At 36.7% G+C, this 13,647-nt stretch overlaps 2 protein-coding genes across 2 annotated transcripts; both read left to right on the forward strand.

The window, feature by feature from the left end:
- Positions 1-442: 442 nt before the first annotated feature.
- Positions 443-4,035, forward strand: LOC114735636 (uncharacterized). The gene is made up of 5 exons (XM_028923334.1): positions 443-804; positions 1,232-1,364; positions 1,841-2,061; positions 2,594-2,767; positions 3,619-4,035. Exons 1-5 carry the CDS (start codon positions 643-645, stop codon positions 3,703-3,705), a joined length of 777 nt encoding a protein of 258 aa, XP_028779167.1. The 5' UTR covers positions 443-642; the 3' UTR covers positions 3,706-4,035.
- Positions 4,036-6,454: 2,419 nt separating this feature from the next.
- Positions 6,455-13,285, forward strand: LOC114735632 (chaperone protein DnaJ). The gene is made up of 11 exons (XM_028923330.1): positions 6,455-6,772; positions 6,945-7,013; positions 7,977-8,066; positions 8,314-8,435; positions 9,317-9,512; positions 9,957-10,132; positions 10,401-10,530; positions 11,757-11,917; positions 12,057-12,148; positions 12,369-12,486; positions 12,764-13,285. The coding sequence occupies exons 1-11, from the start codon at positions 6,470-6,472 to the stop codon at positions 12,807-12,809; spliced, it is 1,503 nt and encodes a 500-aa protein (XP_028779163.1). The 5' UTR covers positions 6,455-6,469; the 3' UTR covers positions 12,810-13,285.
- Positions 13,286-13,647: the final 362 nt, after the last annotated feature.

Below are 13,647 nucleotides of genomic sequence, written 5' to 3' on the forward strand. Positions count from 1 at the left end.
ATTGGACACGTAAGAAGTTTGGTTACATAAAAAAATAACACATAAGAAAAGATGATTGCGTATAAAAAAAAATTAAGTTACACTAAATCTTTAGAAACCATTAATTTTTCCCAAAAAAAAAGAACGAAATTGGATTTGGCAAAAGGAAAAAAATTGGAAAGCGGGCGCTTGTAGTGCTCTCTGGGGTCCAGACTCCAGAAATTTTGTTTTATTTTGTCATAAAAAGTCCGGTATTATCTTTCCGTCATTTTTTTTTTTCTCCGGCAACAGTTTTTGCAGGGATGGGCCTTTTGACTTGGGACCAACGCGCCGGAAAAGCACGTGCAAATATCCCTTCCCTCTGCGCGCCGTTTCTTCTACCTTCCTTGCACCGATCCTCAAAAGCCCCTACGGTCCCTATAAATCACGCAATCCCATTATCACCCAAGGCTGGTGCCTTTCCCTGCAAATCCCGCGAATAGACCCAAGGCAATACTGAAAATCAGAGAGGAACCCCAACAAAACCCTCAGAGGTTGGATCTTCTTATGGTCCCCTGACCCTTGTTCCCTCTTTTGGATTATCGGATTTTCAATTGTAATTTGGGGATCAGGGTCGGTGGAGGAACTGGAAGAAGATAGATAGAACAATTTGGTATTGGAACGATGTCTGCCGCAGTGTGTGGGAGCAAGAGATCTTTCTTTGAAGATATTCCTCCGTCTCCTCCGGTATCTAAGAGGCTTCGTTGCTCATCTTCTCCCATTCGTTTCTCCGCTGCGGGCCTCGTCGATCAGCTTCAGGCGGTATTCCCTCAAATGGAAGTTCAGGTGTTTTTCCTTGGCTTCTGGGTTTGACTGATTGGTTTAATTTCTCGCAATTTGTTTGTTTCTGGGGAATCAGCAGAAAACATTAGTGAAGCAGATATATTAATTTTTCATTTTAAATTACTTAATTCTTCGATTTTAATTAACTGTCGGGTTTTTCTATACATCTTCGCCATTCTTAGGCCAATAACAACAACAATGACGATGATGATAATGATAGTAATAATACCAATCGTGCTACACTGTTGTGAATTTGCATCTTTGCTTATCGTTGATTGAGAGATGGGGTTCTTTTCCCCTTATTTTGTCTATTTACAGTTGATTCACTAGATGTTTGTATTGTTTCATATCAGCAAATGTATTGAATATTCTATATCTGTCACAACTTTCTTTGCTCAAATTTCTTATCAGTTGGTATATAACCTTTCAGCTTCTTGAGATAGCTCTCCAAGAATGTGGAAATGATCTAGATGTTGCTATCAAAAGCTTGCACGAGCGTTGCTTGGGATCCGCTGACGGAAATTCTGGTGCTGCTGAGCAATCCGATGCTATTGTGGTCACAGGTATTCCCGTAGCTGCGATGGATTTTTTCATTAGCATGCTTAAGGAGCATTTGGCATTTACTTAAGTTGGATTTTAATTTTCAAGAGCAGTGTCTGCTATTTAGTATTTAAGCATGTTAAACTTTCTTAGCTGCTTGAAGCATGAGTAGACAGTGCTCAATTAGTCTGAACGATCTTTTTCTTGAGACTTGCCAATATTCTGGCCTCCGCTTGTAGACTTTTTGGCGGTTGAATGTATGGATGATATTAGCATCTGTGCATGCAGCCTTGACTTGTATCAGCGGTACATTTATATTTTTGCATAGGATGAACTGGTGATGTGGCTTCATGTGGCTTTTTTTGGGGAACATATATTTAATGTTCTGAAACCAGTATGGTGAATTATGCAGGTGAAAACACTGAACAATGAGTAGTTTATTTGTGTGTTTTTGGAGCTTTTGTAAGTGAGAAACTGAAGTCTTTCGGAAAATTTCCAGGTACTTTGAGAGATGATGGGCATGCTTCTGCTTCCAAGAACCAGTCAGCTTCAAATGACCTGCCTGCAGATGGAGCAGAATGGGTTGACTTGTTTGTGAGGGAAATGATGAGTGCTGTTAGTGTTGATGATGCTAGAATCCGTGCTTCTAGAATATTGGAGGTTTTAGAGAGATCAATCAGTGGGCATGCAAGTGCTGAGGCAATACACGATATTCAAAAGGTATATGTTGATGCCAGTATTAATTAACGCACCTCTATGGCTGATGGCTGTACTCGCCATGAGAGTGAGTTCTTGGGAATCCATTCAAGTTAAAAATAGCTTGTTGAGGTCATAACTGGGAATGCTATCAGCCAGTTACTTGAGTCAAAAGGCATGCTAACTTAGAGGGCAGCATAATTGTGTGTGCTACGGGATACAGGTTATTGAAATAAGCAGTGGAGTGATAATGGGTGTTGAAGGATTTTTTATTATTGGCAAGAGTGTGGTCTTGCTCTTAGGCATGCATCTTTCATCTTGATTTGCCATGATTGGTTTTGATTGTCTGCCATTGTCAGGGTTAAGCTGGTCTCATAACCCCCTTGGGGGGTTGGCCTTAGATCTCAAGTCTCATTGTCCGTTCCATAGTTATATTGCTATCCAACACATCTATTTACATATTAAATAATGCTCTAGGATTAATTACCACCTAGTCTTGATTTTCTATTTCTCTTTTCTCTTTGAGGATTGTATGACAAGTGCCCTTTTGTGTCAGGAAAATATGATGTTGAAAGAGCAAGTTGAAGGGCTGAGTAGGGAGAATACTATTTTAAAGAGTGCTTTTAAAATCCAGCACGAACGTCAGATTGAGTATGAAAATAAGAGTCAAGAGTTGCAGCATTTGAAGCAGTTGACGTCTCAGTACCAGGAACAGTTGAGAAATCTCGAGGTCAGAATGAGCTTTATTTCCGTTTTAATTCTCCCGGTTGAACTGTTCATCAGGGAAACTTGAAACATGAAATAATTCTAATACTCTTCGGTTAAAAACATGTTTATAGATTCAGCTATCATCTGCAAACATTGTAAAACCTCATTTCCCTTGAAGATGGAATAGAAAGGAAGGGCATGAAGTGAACACAGATTATATGGAAGATTCACAATAAACTCTTAGCGCAATGTTGCTGGGAATTTGGTAGCTGAAAATGTGTCTTAGGAAAGAGGCTAGCTGTTCTGTATCCCTTCGATGTGGGATTTGGGGCTATTCCATTGTTTGCATTGCCGATTGGAATGCACTATCATCTCACACCATGCCAGTGTTTATGATGCCAAATGGAATTTACTACTATATTTATTAAATGAAATGAATAATAATTGGCTTCTATAATGCTTAAATTTCTAAGAAATAAGATTTTGTTAATTTTTGGGTGGCGTGGCTTGTTACAAATATTTGTGATGCTCTGTTCTGCAATGCATATCGACACAAACTTAGCGTCCGAGATAAAAATGATAGTATTTGGGAACAGATCAATTACAGACCTTACCAATGACCATGTGCAAAGTTTCCATTGACAAGACTTCTCCCCTCTTCCTTTCTGGTATTATACATCTGATTAGTGGTGTATCTATTGTTTTTTTTTCCTTGATACACAGTAGTGTATCTGTTGTACCATAAAGTATTAACTTAACAAAATTTGATTCATAGTTAATCTCAAAGAAATCAATTGGCGTGTGTTGATTATAAGAAACAAATTTACATTTCTTGTATGCTGATGAATGTGGTGCCTATGGTTTTGTCGACAGGTGAATAACTATGCTTTGGCAATGCATCTGAAGCAGGCTCAGCAGTGCAACTCCTTTCCAGGGCGTTTCCATCCTGATGTCTTCTAACCAAATCAATAAGTAGGCTATTATCATAATAGGGCTGCAAAAATAGCTGCATAGTGTTAATTATATCTAGTGTTCCCATAGTGTGGTTAGCTCCTGTAGGTCAAGGCATGGTTGATTTAATGCTGTTCCTAGTTCAGGGGGTGATTCTATCCTCTCATTCTGGGGGTAGAATCTGTCATTATAAGTAAGATTTGTCTATTAATTCAATTACGTCTAGTGATTTCTGCTTTGTTCCTTTTTTCCTCCCTTACAATGTCTCCTTTATATGTATTGTATTCTCCCACGACAATTAGTAATATGGTATTGGATTGAATTTCTAACGTCTAGCTATACAGGTTTTCTTGAAGCTCGCTTCTTTAAACTGCTTAGAGACTTCCATGTCTGGGCAGTTCAAATTAATATAATTGGCCGTTTTAGTTTTGCTGCTACCTGAATCTATAAAGGGCTGTTTTTTGAGTTCAATAAATGCCTCTTGGGGTGCTCTTCTATGATCCTCCTACTTGGCCCTGAGCCATCTTTTCATACAGAGAGCTATTGGTTCACATGCTAAATGACTCCGTTCCACTTTTTTGAGGCTATACCGAACGAGAAGCTCAAATGACTAGTTTCATTGTCTTCTAATGTTTTGCCACATTGGCTTTTGAAAGAATGAAATAAGCCTTCCATCGTCTTTGGTTTCTTTACTTATTAACACCAGCCAGTCTCAAGATGTCCCCGCTTCTTAACACTTGGAAAGTCGCGGCTTTGTTTGACCTCCGTATCGTGAAATATTGAAAAACGCTTAGGGTGTGTTTGGTCGGAGGGGAGGAGAGGAAAAATGAGCTCTTCTTTTCATTTGGTTAAAAATTTTGGAGGGGAGGAAAGCCAAAATGTTCCCTCCCTTCCCTCTCTCCATTTTAGCTCCCTTCAAATTGGGGGGTATTTGGAGGGGAGTTAAATTTTGGATCATTATATCGTTACGATTTTTTCGATATTTCACAATCACCCATAAAATATGTTATAATATTTATTTTAAATAAAAAATATTATCTTAAGTAAAAAAATAAATTAATTAAAAAAAATATATTATAATAAAAATTAATATAAATTATTATAAAAAAAAAAATTATTAAATATAAAATTATAATAATATAAAATTTTTTTTATAAATATATTATTTATTAAATATATTTTAAAGCTCAAAAAGGCATAACCTAAAGAGAATAAAATTTCATTTTTTTAGAGCATATAAAATTTGTTAATTTGATTATTTCAAATATATTATTATGTTAATTAGAATTAAAAAATATTATACCAATTTTTTAATGCGCACATTAACATGATAAGACGGAATTTTTATTAAATTATATGATTTAAATTAAGATGTAAATTACTTTATATAATATATCAATAAAAAATATAAACTAATATGTAAATGTAAAATGGTAAATTGATTATTACTATCCCTCTCTTCCCCTTCTTGAACCAAACAAGAGATCATTAAATATTTATCCCTCTCTTCCTTTTTGATCAAATCAAACAATGGGAGGATGAAACCTCCCTTTCCCTACCCCACCTTCCCCTCCCTCCCCTCAAACCAAACAGGCTCTTACCCATAAAAACCATATTTTCTTTTAAGAGGATTATCCTACATCCACCTTTTGCATTTCAGCCTTTCATCATCATTGGGACGGGGAGGGTTTTCAATTTAAATTTTAGAACATAGGTTTTAAAAAAATTTGGGAAAAATCAGTAAAAAGAGAAAAAATCCCAGTTTGGAAATTTTATTGGCAAGGAGGATTTAAATTCAAGTACTAGTATTTTCTCCATATGAAATCTTTTAAAGGATAAAGTCATATGAGATTTAAAATTTCGAAATAGAGATTTTTTCATTGGATTTTCTCCACAAAAATAGCATGTTGTTGTTATTATTTCTATTTTTATGTTTTGGCAGCCAGTGCCCAGTTAATCACTCTGCAACAAGTCACGTAAACCCTAGGGGGTTCCCTCTTATATTTTGTTTTGAGTTACTGAAAGTTGTTAAATTATTTTGATAATTCATGGTGTTTTAGACTTTTATAATTAATGTGAATAAAAATATAATTAAAATATTTTTTTTAGAAAGATATTTAAAATGAAATAAGGTGAGCTAATAACATAATTGCCGATGATTTTTTCCTTTATTGATTAATGAGTAATTTGGATTTGTTACTTACCTAATAATATCTGTGTGAATATTCATATCTCTCTTATTATCTCTAATATTTTATATTATCTCTGTAATCCTTCAATTATTTTCCATTATTATGTCTGTAAATTCAATTATAAGTTGTACAGGCGTGCCTATTCATAAATAGGGGCATACACCAGCAGATGGGAAATACAGTGCTTTTAATATCTCCTCTTCTCTCCAATTCTCCGCTGAGGATTGATTTTTTTTTTTTTTCCAATCTAATTTTAACTTTCAGCAGATTTATCTCCCCTTCTCCTCGGGTCACAATACTTTGCTGCGAAATTGTACTGCGTGTTCAGTTCCGTAGCCCAGCATCGTCTTCCTCAGCTCCACACCTTTTCTTCGGGGTCCCACTTCACCTCCACTTTCTGGTTTCTACCCCAAACTCAGTCAAGAAACTGCTGCTACAAAGCCTCCCCCCCCCCCCCCGGGTTCACATCCTTTCCCTGTGCCCTATGCGGTAAAAGGATGAACAAATTCAAGTGCTTCTTCCTCTTCTTCCTGTTGTCTAGAATACAGAATCATCACAACATTTTTGCTTCTTTCAAATCAATGGCCATTGTTTCTTTCTCTTTTCGACCTTATTTGCATCTCCCCTCCGCTCCTTCGTCGTCGTCGTCGTCTTCCTCCTCCTCCTCCTTTTTATGTGGTGGTGTCCACCTTCGGACCCATAAGAACTTCATCTCTATCCATTCACCTTCCCATTTTTCTTCCTCGACATTAAATAGTAGGTCCTCCTCGAGGAGCTTTCGAACGGCGATTGCTGCTTCTGGCGACTATTATGCTACTCTTGGAGTCTCCAAATCCGCGACCAACAAGGAGATTAAGGTGGCTTATCGAAAGTTAGCTCGTCAGGTATACAATTTTTAGTGAGGAAATTCGGATTATTTATTTGGCTTGATCTTCTTAATGATTTGCATATACAAATGGAAATTGTTTAATTTCGTCGTTAGTTGTTAGAACTAGAGTTGCGAGCCTAAACTTAATTCTTCTTGGACTAATTTTGAAATTCTTGTGCTCTTCTTAGTACCATCCTGACGTGAACAAGGAACCTGGAGCTATTGACAAGTTCAAGGAAATCAGTGCTGCATATGAGGTATGCATGGACAGTACCGTGTTGATTGTTTGAGTTATTTATTGCCTCTTTCAATTTTTAAGCACCAGTATCATCATGCGGTTCACAAGCCATCGAAAGTGATGCTTATTTAAATTCCTTGTAATGCACTGGAGTACCTGTGTAGTTCTTTGCTAAGATAGTATGCATTAAACAACACTTTTTGAAGCAATTGAGTATTTGATAAGAAAAGTAGTCGCGGTGATGGTGTTTTATCTTTGGTGGGTCTTGTGATGTACTTAATCATCACATGGCAGAAGGAGGTGTTAATTATTCTAATGTGCTGTTCAGAAACTGCACTTAAAATGCCCCTGGGTTCAAGGGTTAGGAAGCTGATGCTCAGGATGATTCAGTGATTTATAGTACATGAAATTGAGTTAGATACATGTAACACTCTTTTGGTTCTCAAATCTGATTTACTTAGACGTAAATGATTCTGCTAGTTAAGTGAAAAGAGGTAACTTTGCGTCTGAAACCCCCCCCCCCCAAAAAAAGGCATGCAAAATTTTTCTTTTTCTGATCTTCAGCCAATAGAAAGGGGTAAAAAGAAAACCCCTTGTTCTTATCGAACATTAATATTACACAGTTTACATTAATCTCCATGATTTGAAATTGCCTATAAATTATATTCATAAATTTGTCCTTGTCTTTTGCTACTCTGTTTGGCATGTCAATCATTTTGAAGTACATGTTATAAAGCCTGGAACAAAAAGACATTGCCATCAAAGCCTTGGTGGCTGGAGTCTGATTTCACACATTTCTTGTTGGATTTTTCAAGTTCTGTAGTTGTAGAGTAGGTGTTGACTTGAAAAATGGCTGCATTGTACCAGAACAAAGCCATGAATGTGTGCCTTGATTATGCCTTTGGATTTTAGCCAACCCGCCAAACACCCAAACATGTTTGAGTTTTATTGTCCTTTCAATTCTGAAGTACAACACTGTCAGGTGCTATCAGATGATAAGAAGAGGGCATTGTATGATCAATATGGAGAGGCTGGAGTTAAGAGTACGGTAGGAGGAGCAAATGCTTATACGGTATTCACATAACTTTCCTTTTTCTTTTTTCCATTTTTTGGGTTTTTACTATTTAATATTTAATGATTAGCTGGTGGTAACAACGATGATAGAACTTTTTTCTTTTCTGAAGAATTTCCCATTGACATTCTTGTGTGCATGTTGTCTTCTTTTGTGGGCCAATATTGAAATACACGCCCAAATGACCCTTTCCCCCTAGATTCTCTTCTATTGTGAAATTTATAATGAATTGACTCTGTTCTTGCAGACTAATCCATTTGATTTGTTCGAGACATTTTTCGGGCCAAGTATGGGTGGCTTTGCTGGCATGGATCCAACTGGCTTTGGAACACGCCGCCGCAGTACTGTTACTAAGGGTCAAGACATTCGGTAAGTCATGCAGTGAGTGGGATGATTATATTTATATCAAAGTTCTGTCAAGTTAAAAAAATGGGAAAACCTACCCATAGGTCATAGGTAAGAAAACTAAATACAAATGTGTTCCACGAATTTTATTCAATACTAATAGGTTTCTAGGGATTTAATATTCACAAATCAAACTTTCATATTTGCAAATTGAGTTGCATCAGTTACAAGTCAAATTTACGGATTAGTGTTTTCAAGTCAAACTTTCGTATGTACAAGTTGAGTTGCGTCATTTACAAGTCAAACTTGTGAATATTAAATCAAATTCAAGAGACCTTTTTGCATTTAACTTTCCTTCTTGAGACCTTCGTGTAATTTTTCCTAAAAATTATCAGTTGTTGCTTGAAACATCTCATGAGACACTTTTTATTTATTGCTCATTTCTTCTTCAATCTGAACCTCTTTATGGTTGCCTCTTTCTGGGCCTTTTGGCCCCACTATCAATTTATATATTGCTAATTTATGTCTTTCTTTACACATTGCATATAGGGTATTCTGATTGCATGTGAAAAATAAAGCTGATTGTCATGCTTAATATATATCAATGCCTCTCCTATCCTTAATGTGTCATTGTGTGGGTTGGGGAGGAGTTTTTTTTTTTTTTTTGGGGGTGTGGAATCTGAGAAAATTATAATGTGAGACTCATGGTCTTTAAGTAATCATTTTCATTTGCTAAAAATGGAATTGGTAAATGTTAATTGTTTTTTAAGGTCCCCTAATCTATAAGAAGCTTATATGCCAGTTTCTTTTTTCTTTTTTCTTTTTTTTTCCCTTGTGTGACTTGCTTAATGCTACTACTAAGAGAGTCTGGAATTTTGAATTGACTTCCTATTTAATGTCAACAGTTACGATATTCTGTTGGAATTTTCTGAGGCAATTTTTGGAGCTGAAAAGGAATTTGAGCTTTCACATTTGGAAAAATGTGAAGCTTGTAATGGTACTGGAGCAAAGATTGGCTCCAAGATGAGAATATGTTCGACTTGTGGTGGGAGGGGTCAGGTGATGAGGACTGAACAAACACCTTTTGGCTTGTTCTCACAGGTAATTTGAGTTTTCTAGATGGGTCTGGATGCAAAATTCTTAATTTTCTTTCCGTGCTAAAATGAGGAAAAAAGAAGTAATAATTCTTCATATGTGGTTCCCAGACTGGAGCTCTACTTCTACTGTCAAGATCTAACATATAATTATGTGGGGTGTAATGGTTGGCCCTTTGTTGGATCCTGGGAAACAATATCATATGCTGTACAAGTGTCTCTGTCTGGTCAATGGAAGTCTCTTGAGTCTTTCGATATTATATTTTGCTTGGTTTCTTCCTGAATTTCTCTCCCTATTTTCTCAATGCATCTTTCAACTGCATATATAGCTTCATCCTCATCTACTCAATTTATTACATGAGATTCATATTCTAGTCCACATTGTTTGTGGTTGAAGCCGTGCACCTTTCTCTGCTTGAAATTAATATTGTTTGTTTTATCTCTCTATTAGGTTTCAGTATGTCCAAACTGTGGAGGGGATGGTGAAGTCATATCTGAATTTTGTCGTAAATGTAATAGTGAAGGACGTATTCGGGTTAAGAAAAATATTAAAGTGAAAGTTCCTCCAGGGGTTAGCCCAGGCAGCATTCTGAGAGTTGCTGGGGAGGGTGATGCTGGACCTCGAGGGTATATTTCTTTATTTACATATGATCTTTGAGCCTCATTATTACAATCTTTGCGCAACCGGTTAGATAGATTGTAGATCTCATTTTTTAAATGTTACGCTTTGCAAGTTTAGTTATAACTGTAGAATGGGAATGAAATACAATGTTTTTCTCTTCGTCAAAGTTTTTACTCAGTAAATTACCTGAGTAATTTGTGTTTGTAAATTCAGATGATATTATTGCCTAAGAAAATGTTATAGAAGCGGCTGCTGGCCTTCTTGTCATTGCAGGGGTCCCCCTGGAGATCTATTCGTGTATCTTGAAGTAGAAGAGATTCCAGGAATTCAAAGAGATGGCATTAATCTCTCTTCAACGATAACAATCAATTATCTGGATGCCATACTAGGGGTTGTTGTCAAGGTAAATGGTTTTCCGTCTGTATGCATGCTTTTTTAATGCATTTGTTTTTCTTCTAAGGCTAGATATCATGTCTTCACGTCTGGAATTGTAGTAATATATCTCTCTTTGGATGTAATGACCAATGAGTGACTGCCCCGCCCTGCTCTCCTTGGGATGGAAACTGATAGAGCCCCAGCAGAATAGTAGATATTGAACACTGAATTTAATTAAATATCAAAATAATCCCCCCCCCCCCCAATGGAATGAAAGGGAGTTACTATAGAGGAAAACTCACAGAAGTCACACAGAGGATGCAAGAGGAGACACACTAAAACAGAAACGGAAAATGATGAAGAAAGTTGATCTTCCTCCACCTCCAACCTAGCATTCGAGAGGCTAGAACTCTCCTCACCACTTGCAATTTTAAAATCACCGAACTTCCCTCTCTCTGTATTAAAGGGGAGATTCAAAGACCATAAAAGTTATGACAGACGCTACCCCTATACCTAGTAGCACCTAAAGCCTACTCACATAGCACTTCTTATCCCTTGCGGCCAGGAACCATGGAATAATCTTCCAAACCAGCAGTATTGCGTCCTTCTAACTTTTTCTTCCTTTCCTCCTATAGGTTTTAGCAAATTCCGTAGCTCTATCAGAAACTAAGACATGGCAGAGCCATACGATTCAGTTGATTTAACTCTTCCATTATATGGTGGTCCTTAATCGTATTAATTTAAACAAGGGTTCATAGTTTGATTAACAGAATCCTCTTGCTGATATGTTTTTGTGTGTGTCACTAGTTGCATGACTTCAGAACAGATGTTCCCAAAAAATCTCTGAATTTATGCAATTACATATCATCTGACCTTAATTGTATTAATTTAAACAAGGGTTTATAGTTTGATTAACAAAATCCTCTTGCTGATATGTGTTTGCGTGTATCGCTAGTTTCACATGACTCCAGAACAGATGTTCCCAAAAATCTCCCAATTTGTGCAATTATATATAATCTGACCTTTGATTGATAAACCAAATACATGTCTTTTTTTTGGGGGGGGGGGGACTGGGGCTTGAGCCTTTTGTGGACACAGTTTTCTGAGATCTTGCTAGGTCTTTGTGCATGACTTAATGTAGGATTGGAGATTTACTTTCTACTTGATTCCTTTGCATTTTCTGTTTTCTTTGGGTATGCTGAAGGACTACCTCCTGCCATCGATCAATTAATTGAATATTTAGCCACTCTACAGGTAAATACAGTTGAAGGCATTTCTGAACTACAAATTCCCCCCGGTACCCAACCTGGAGATGTCCTTGTCCTTGAGAGGAAAGGTGCACCAAAATTAAACAAACCATCAATACGTGGTGACCACTTATTTACAGTTAAAGTTATGATACCAAAACGTATCAGGTAATAGATAATATTAAACATGTCATTTATCTCTGTCGAAATGTGTATTTATGGGCATGCTTGCTTGTATGTATTTTCCTATTTCCTATCTTGTGAATCCATATTGGAAAGTTATCCAGAATTACCTCTGCATCTTCAGTTTAAAGGAGCGTGAGTTGCTTGAAGAACTTGCTTCACGAGGCAGCAAAACAAGCAGCCGTTCAAAACCCCGTCCTAGCATTCACTCTTCCAGTAGGTGGTTTATTATTTGGTACTTGTATAATGTATTTTTGTCCAACAGGAACGAAATTGTTATCATTTGATTTCTTTCTGAATATGTATGTATAAAAAAATGGATATCATTTGAATTGGTCCTTTCACTGCAATCACTAGTTACGATAGAGAAGCCTTGGAAACCAATGAGTATGTTGCATATATTTGAATTGTGAGCCTAGATATTTACCTTCTGCAGAGGGAAGGGCTGAAGATTCTGTAGCTCAAAGTGCTGAAAGTCCAACAGTAGTTGAAGAAAAAACTGAACAGTCAGAAGACCAAGATGACGTATGGAATAAATTGAAGAATTTTGCTGGGTAAATAGTTTTGTCATCTCTTTGTTTTTTTGGTATGGCTTGCTTGTGTATAAATTGGAAACTTCACGTCCAACTTCATTACTAGTATGCTGAATTATTGGCTTCCTCTTTTTAGGAAAGTCACAGAAAGAAGACTATTTAGCCAACATAATATGCTAGTTTGGCACAAATTTCCAGAAGGATTCAAATTTTACTTTTTCTTAAATTGAATTGCTAATGTTCCACGCCTCATTGGGAATACTTTCGAGTTGACTAGATAGTACTTTTGGATTTTCAGGTCTGTCGCAAATGGAGCTCTGAAGTGGCTAAAAGATAACCTGTAGTACTCCCATCCCGAGGGTATGCCGAATGAGGCTTAGATTTTGATTCTCATTATTCCTAAAACTGCTGGAAGTTCGAGTGCTATGGGAAACATTTCCTCTCGGATGCAATCGCTAGAAAGTTTGTTAGCATTGTGCAGTAGAAACGAATAGTTTCGCTTGCGTATTCTTTCATTTGTTTCACTTGTACATTGACACAAGTCAATTCACACAGTAGTACTACACTTGCTGGAGGAAGGTTGTCCAAGGCAGGAATAACACTTCCAGTGTTATTCCATGAAGCAGATTTCTGCCGGAAAAAGTCTAGCGTACACATTCTGATAGAACTATAGAAGTCCCCAATAATGTTTGACACATCATTCATCAATTATGGTCAGTTTAGGAACTTTCATCAACGAAATTAAATCTTCTATAAAATTGTCCTACTCCTTCTTAGAGAGTCATCGACAATGTGATTTTGATCTGGGATTTTGCCTGCACATCAGATGTGTTCTCTTTTAATGCTAGTTTTTATTTTAATTTGTTTGAAGTCGATATAATTTCTTGTAGATTGAATGGAATTTTTCACGTTTTATGAATAATTTATCTTGTTTTTTTCTCAAGACTCAATGAATAGTTGCATTGCTCGTCCAAGATTTGTAGCGAATTCACACCAAAAAATAGCGTTTCTCTGATCATTTGCTCTCCATTAATGTTGTCAGATTTCATGAATAGTTGTGTTATCCTAGCAAGAATTTTCCTACTTGTATATTTGAAGTTTCTGAAAGACATGATGATGGGAATGTTTGGTGGTGGTGGTGACTAATAGATTAACCAAAGATTTTGAGCTCAAAGTTTGTTT

The sequence above is a fragment of the Neltuma alba genome, unplaced genomic scaffold, assembly GCF_004799145.2.
Source record: "Neltuma alba isolate B1F8T4 unplaced genomic scaffold, ASM479914v2 tig00013242_pilon, whole genome shotgun sequence".
Taxonomy (NCBI): domain Eukaryota; kingdom Viridiplantae; phylum Streptophyta; class Magnoliopsida; order Fabales; family Fabaceae; genus Neltuma; species Neltuma alba.

What these genes read in the sequence shown, in the direction of transcription:
- LOC114735632 (XM_028923330.1), top strand. Translation starts at nt 6,470, where the DNA reads ATGGCCATTGTTTCTTTCTCTTTTCGACCTTATTTGCATCTCCCCTCC. An exon ending in GAGGAGCAAATGCTTATACG is followed by an intron (nt 8,067 to 8,313) that starts GTATTCACATAA and finishes CTGTTCTTGCAG; the next exon opens with ACTAATCCATTTGATTTGTT. An exon ending in TACTAGGGGTTGTTGTCAAG is followed by an intron (nt 10,531 to 11,756) that starts GTAAATGGTTTT and finishes GCCACTCTACAG; the next exon opens with GTAAATACAGTTGAAGGCAT.
- LOC114735636 (XM_028923334.1), top strand. Translation starts at nt 643, where the DNA reads ATGTCTGCCGCAGTGTGTGGGAGCAAGAGATCTTTCTTTGAAGATATT. An exon ending in CGATGCTATTGTGGTCACAG is followed by an intron (nt 1,365 to 1,840) that starts GTATTCCCGTAG and finishes GAAAATTTCCAG; the next exon opens with GTACTTTGAGAGATGATGGG. An exon ending in CAATACACGATATTCAAAAG is followed by an intron (nt 2,062 to 2,593) that starts GTATATGTTGAT and finishes CTTTTGTGTCAG; the next exon opens with GAAAATATGATGTTGAAAGA.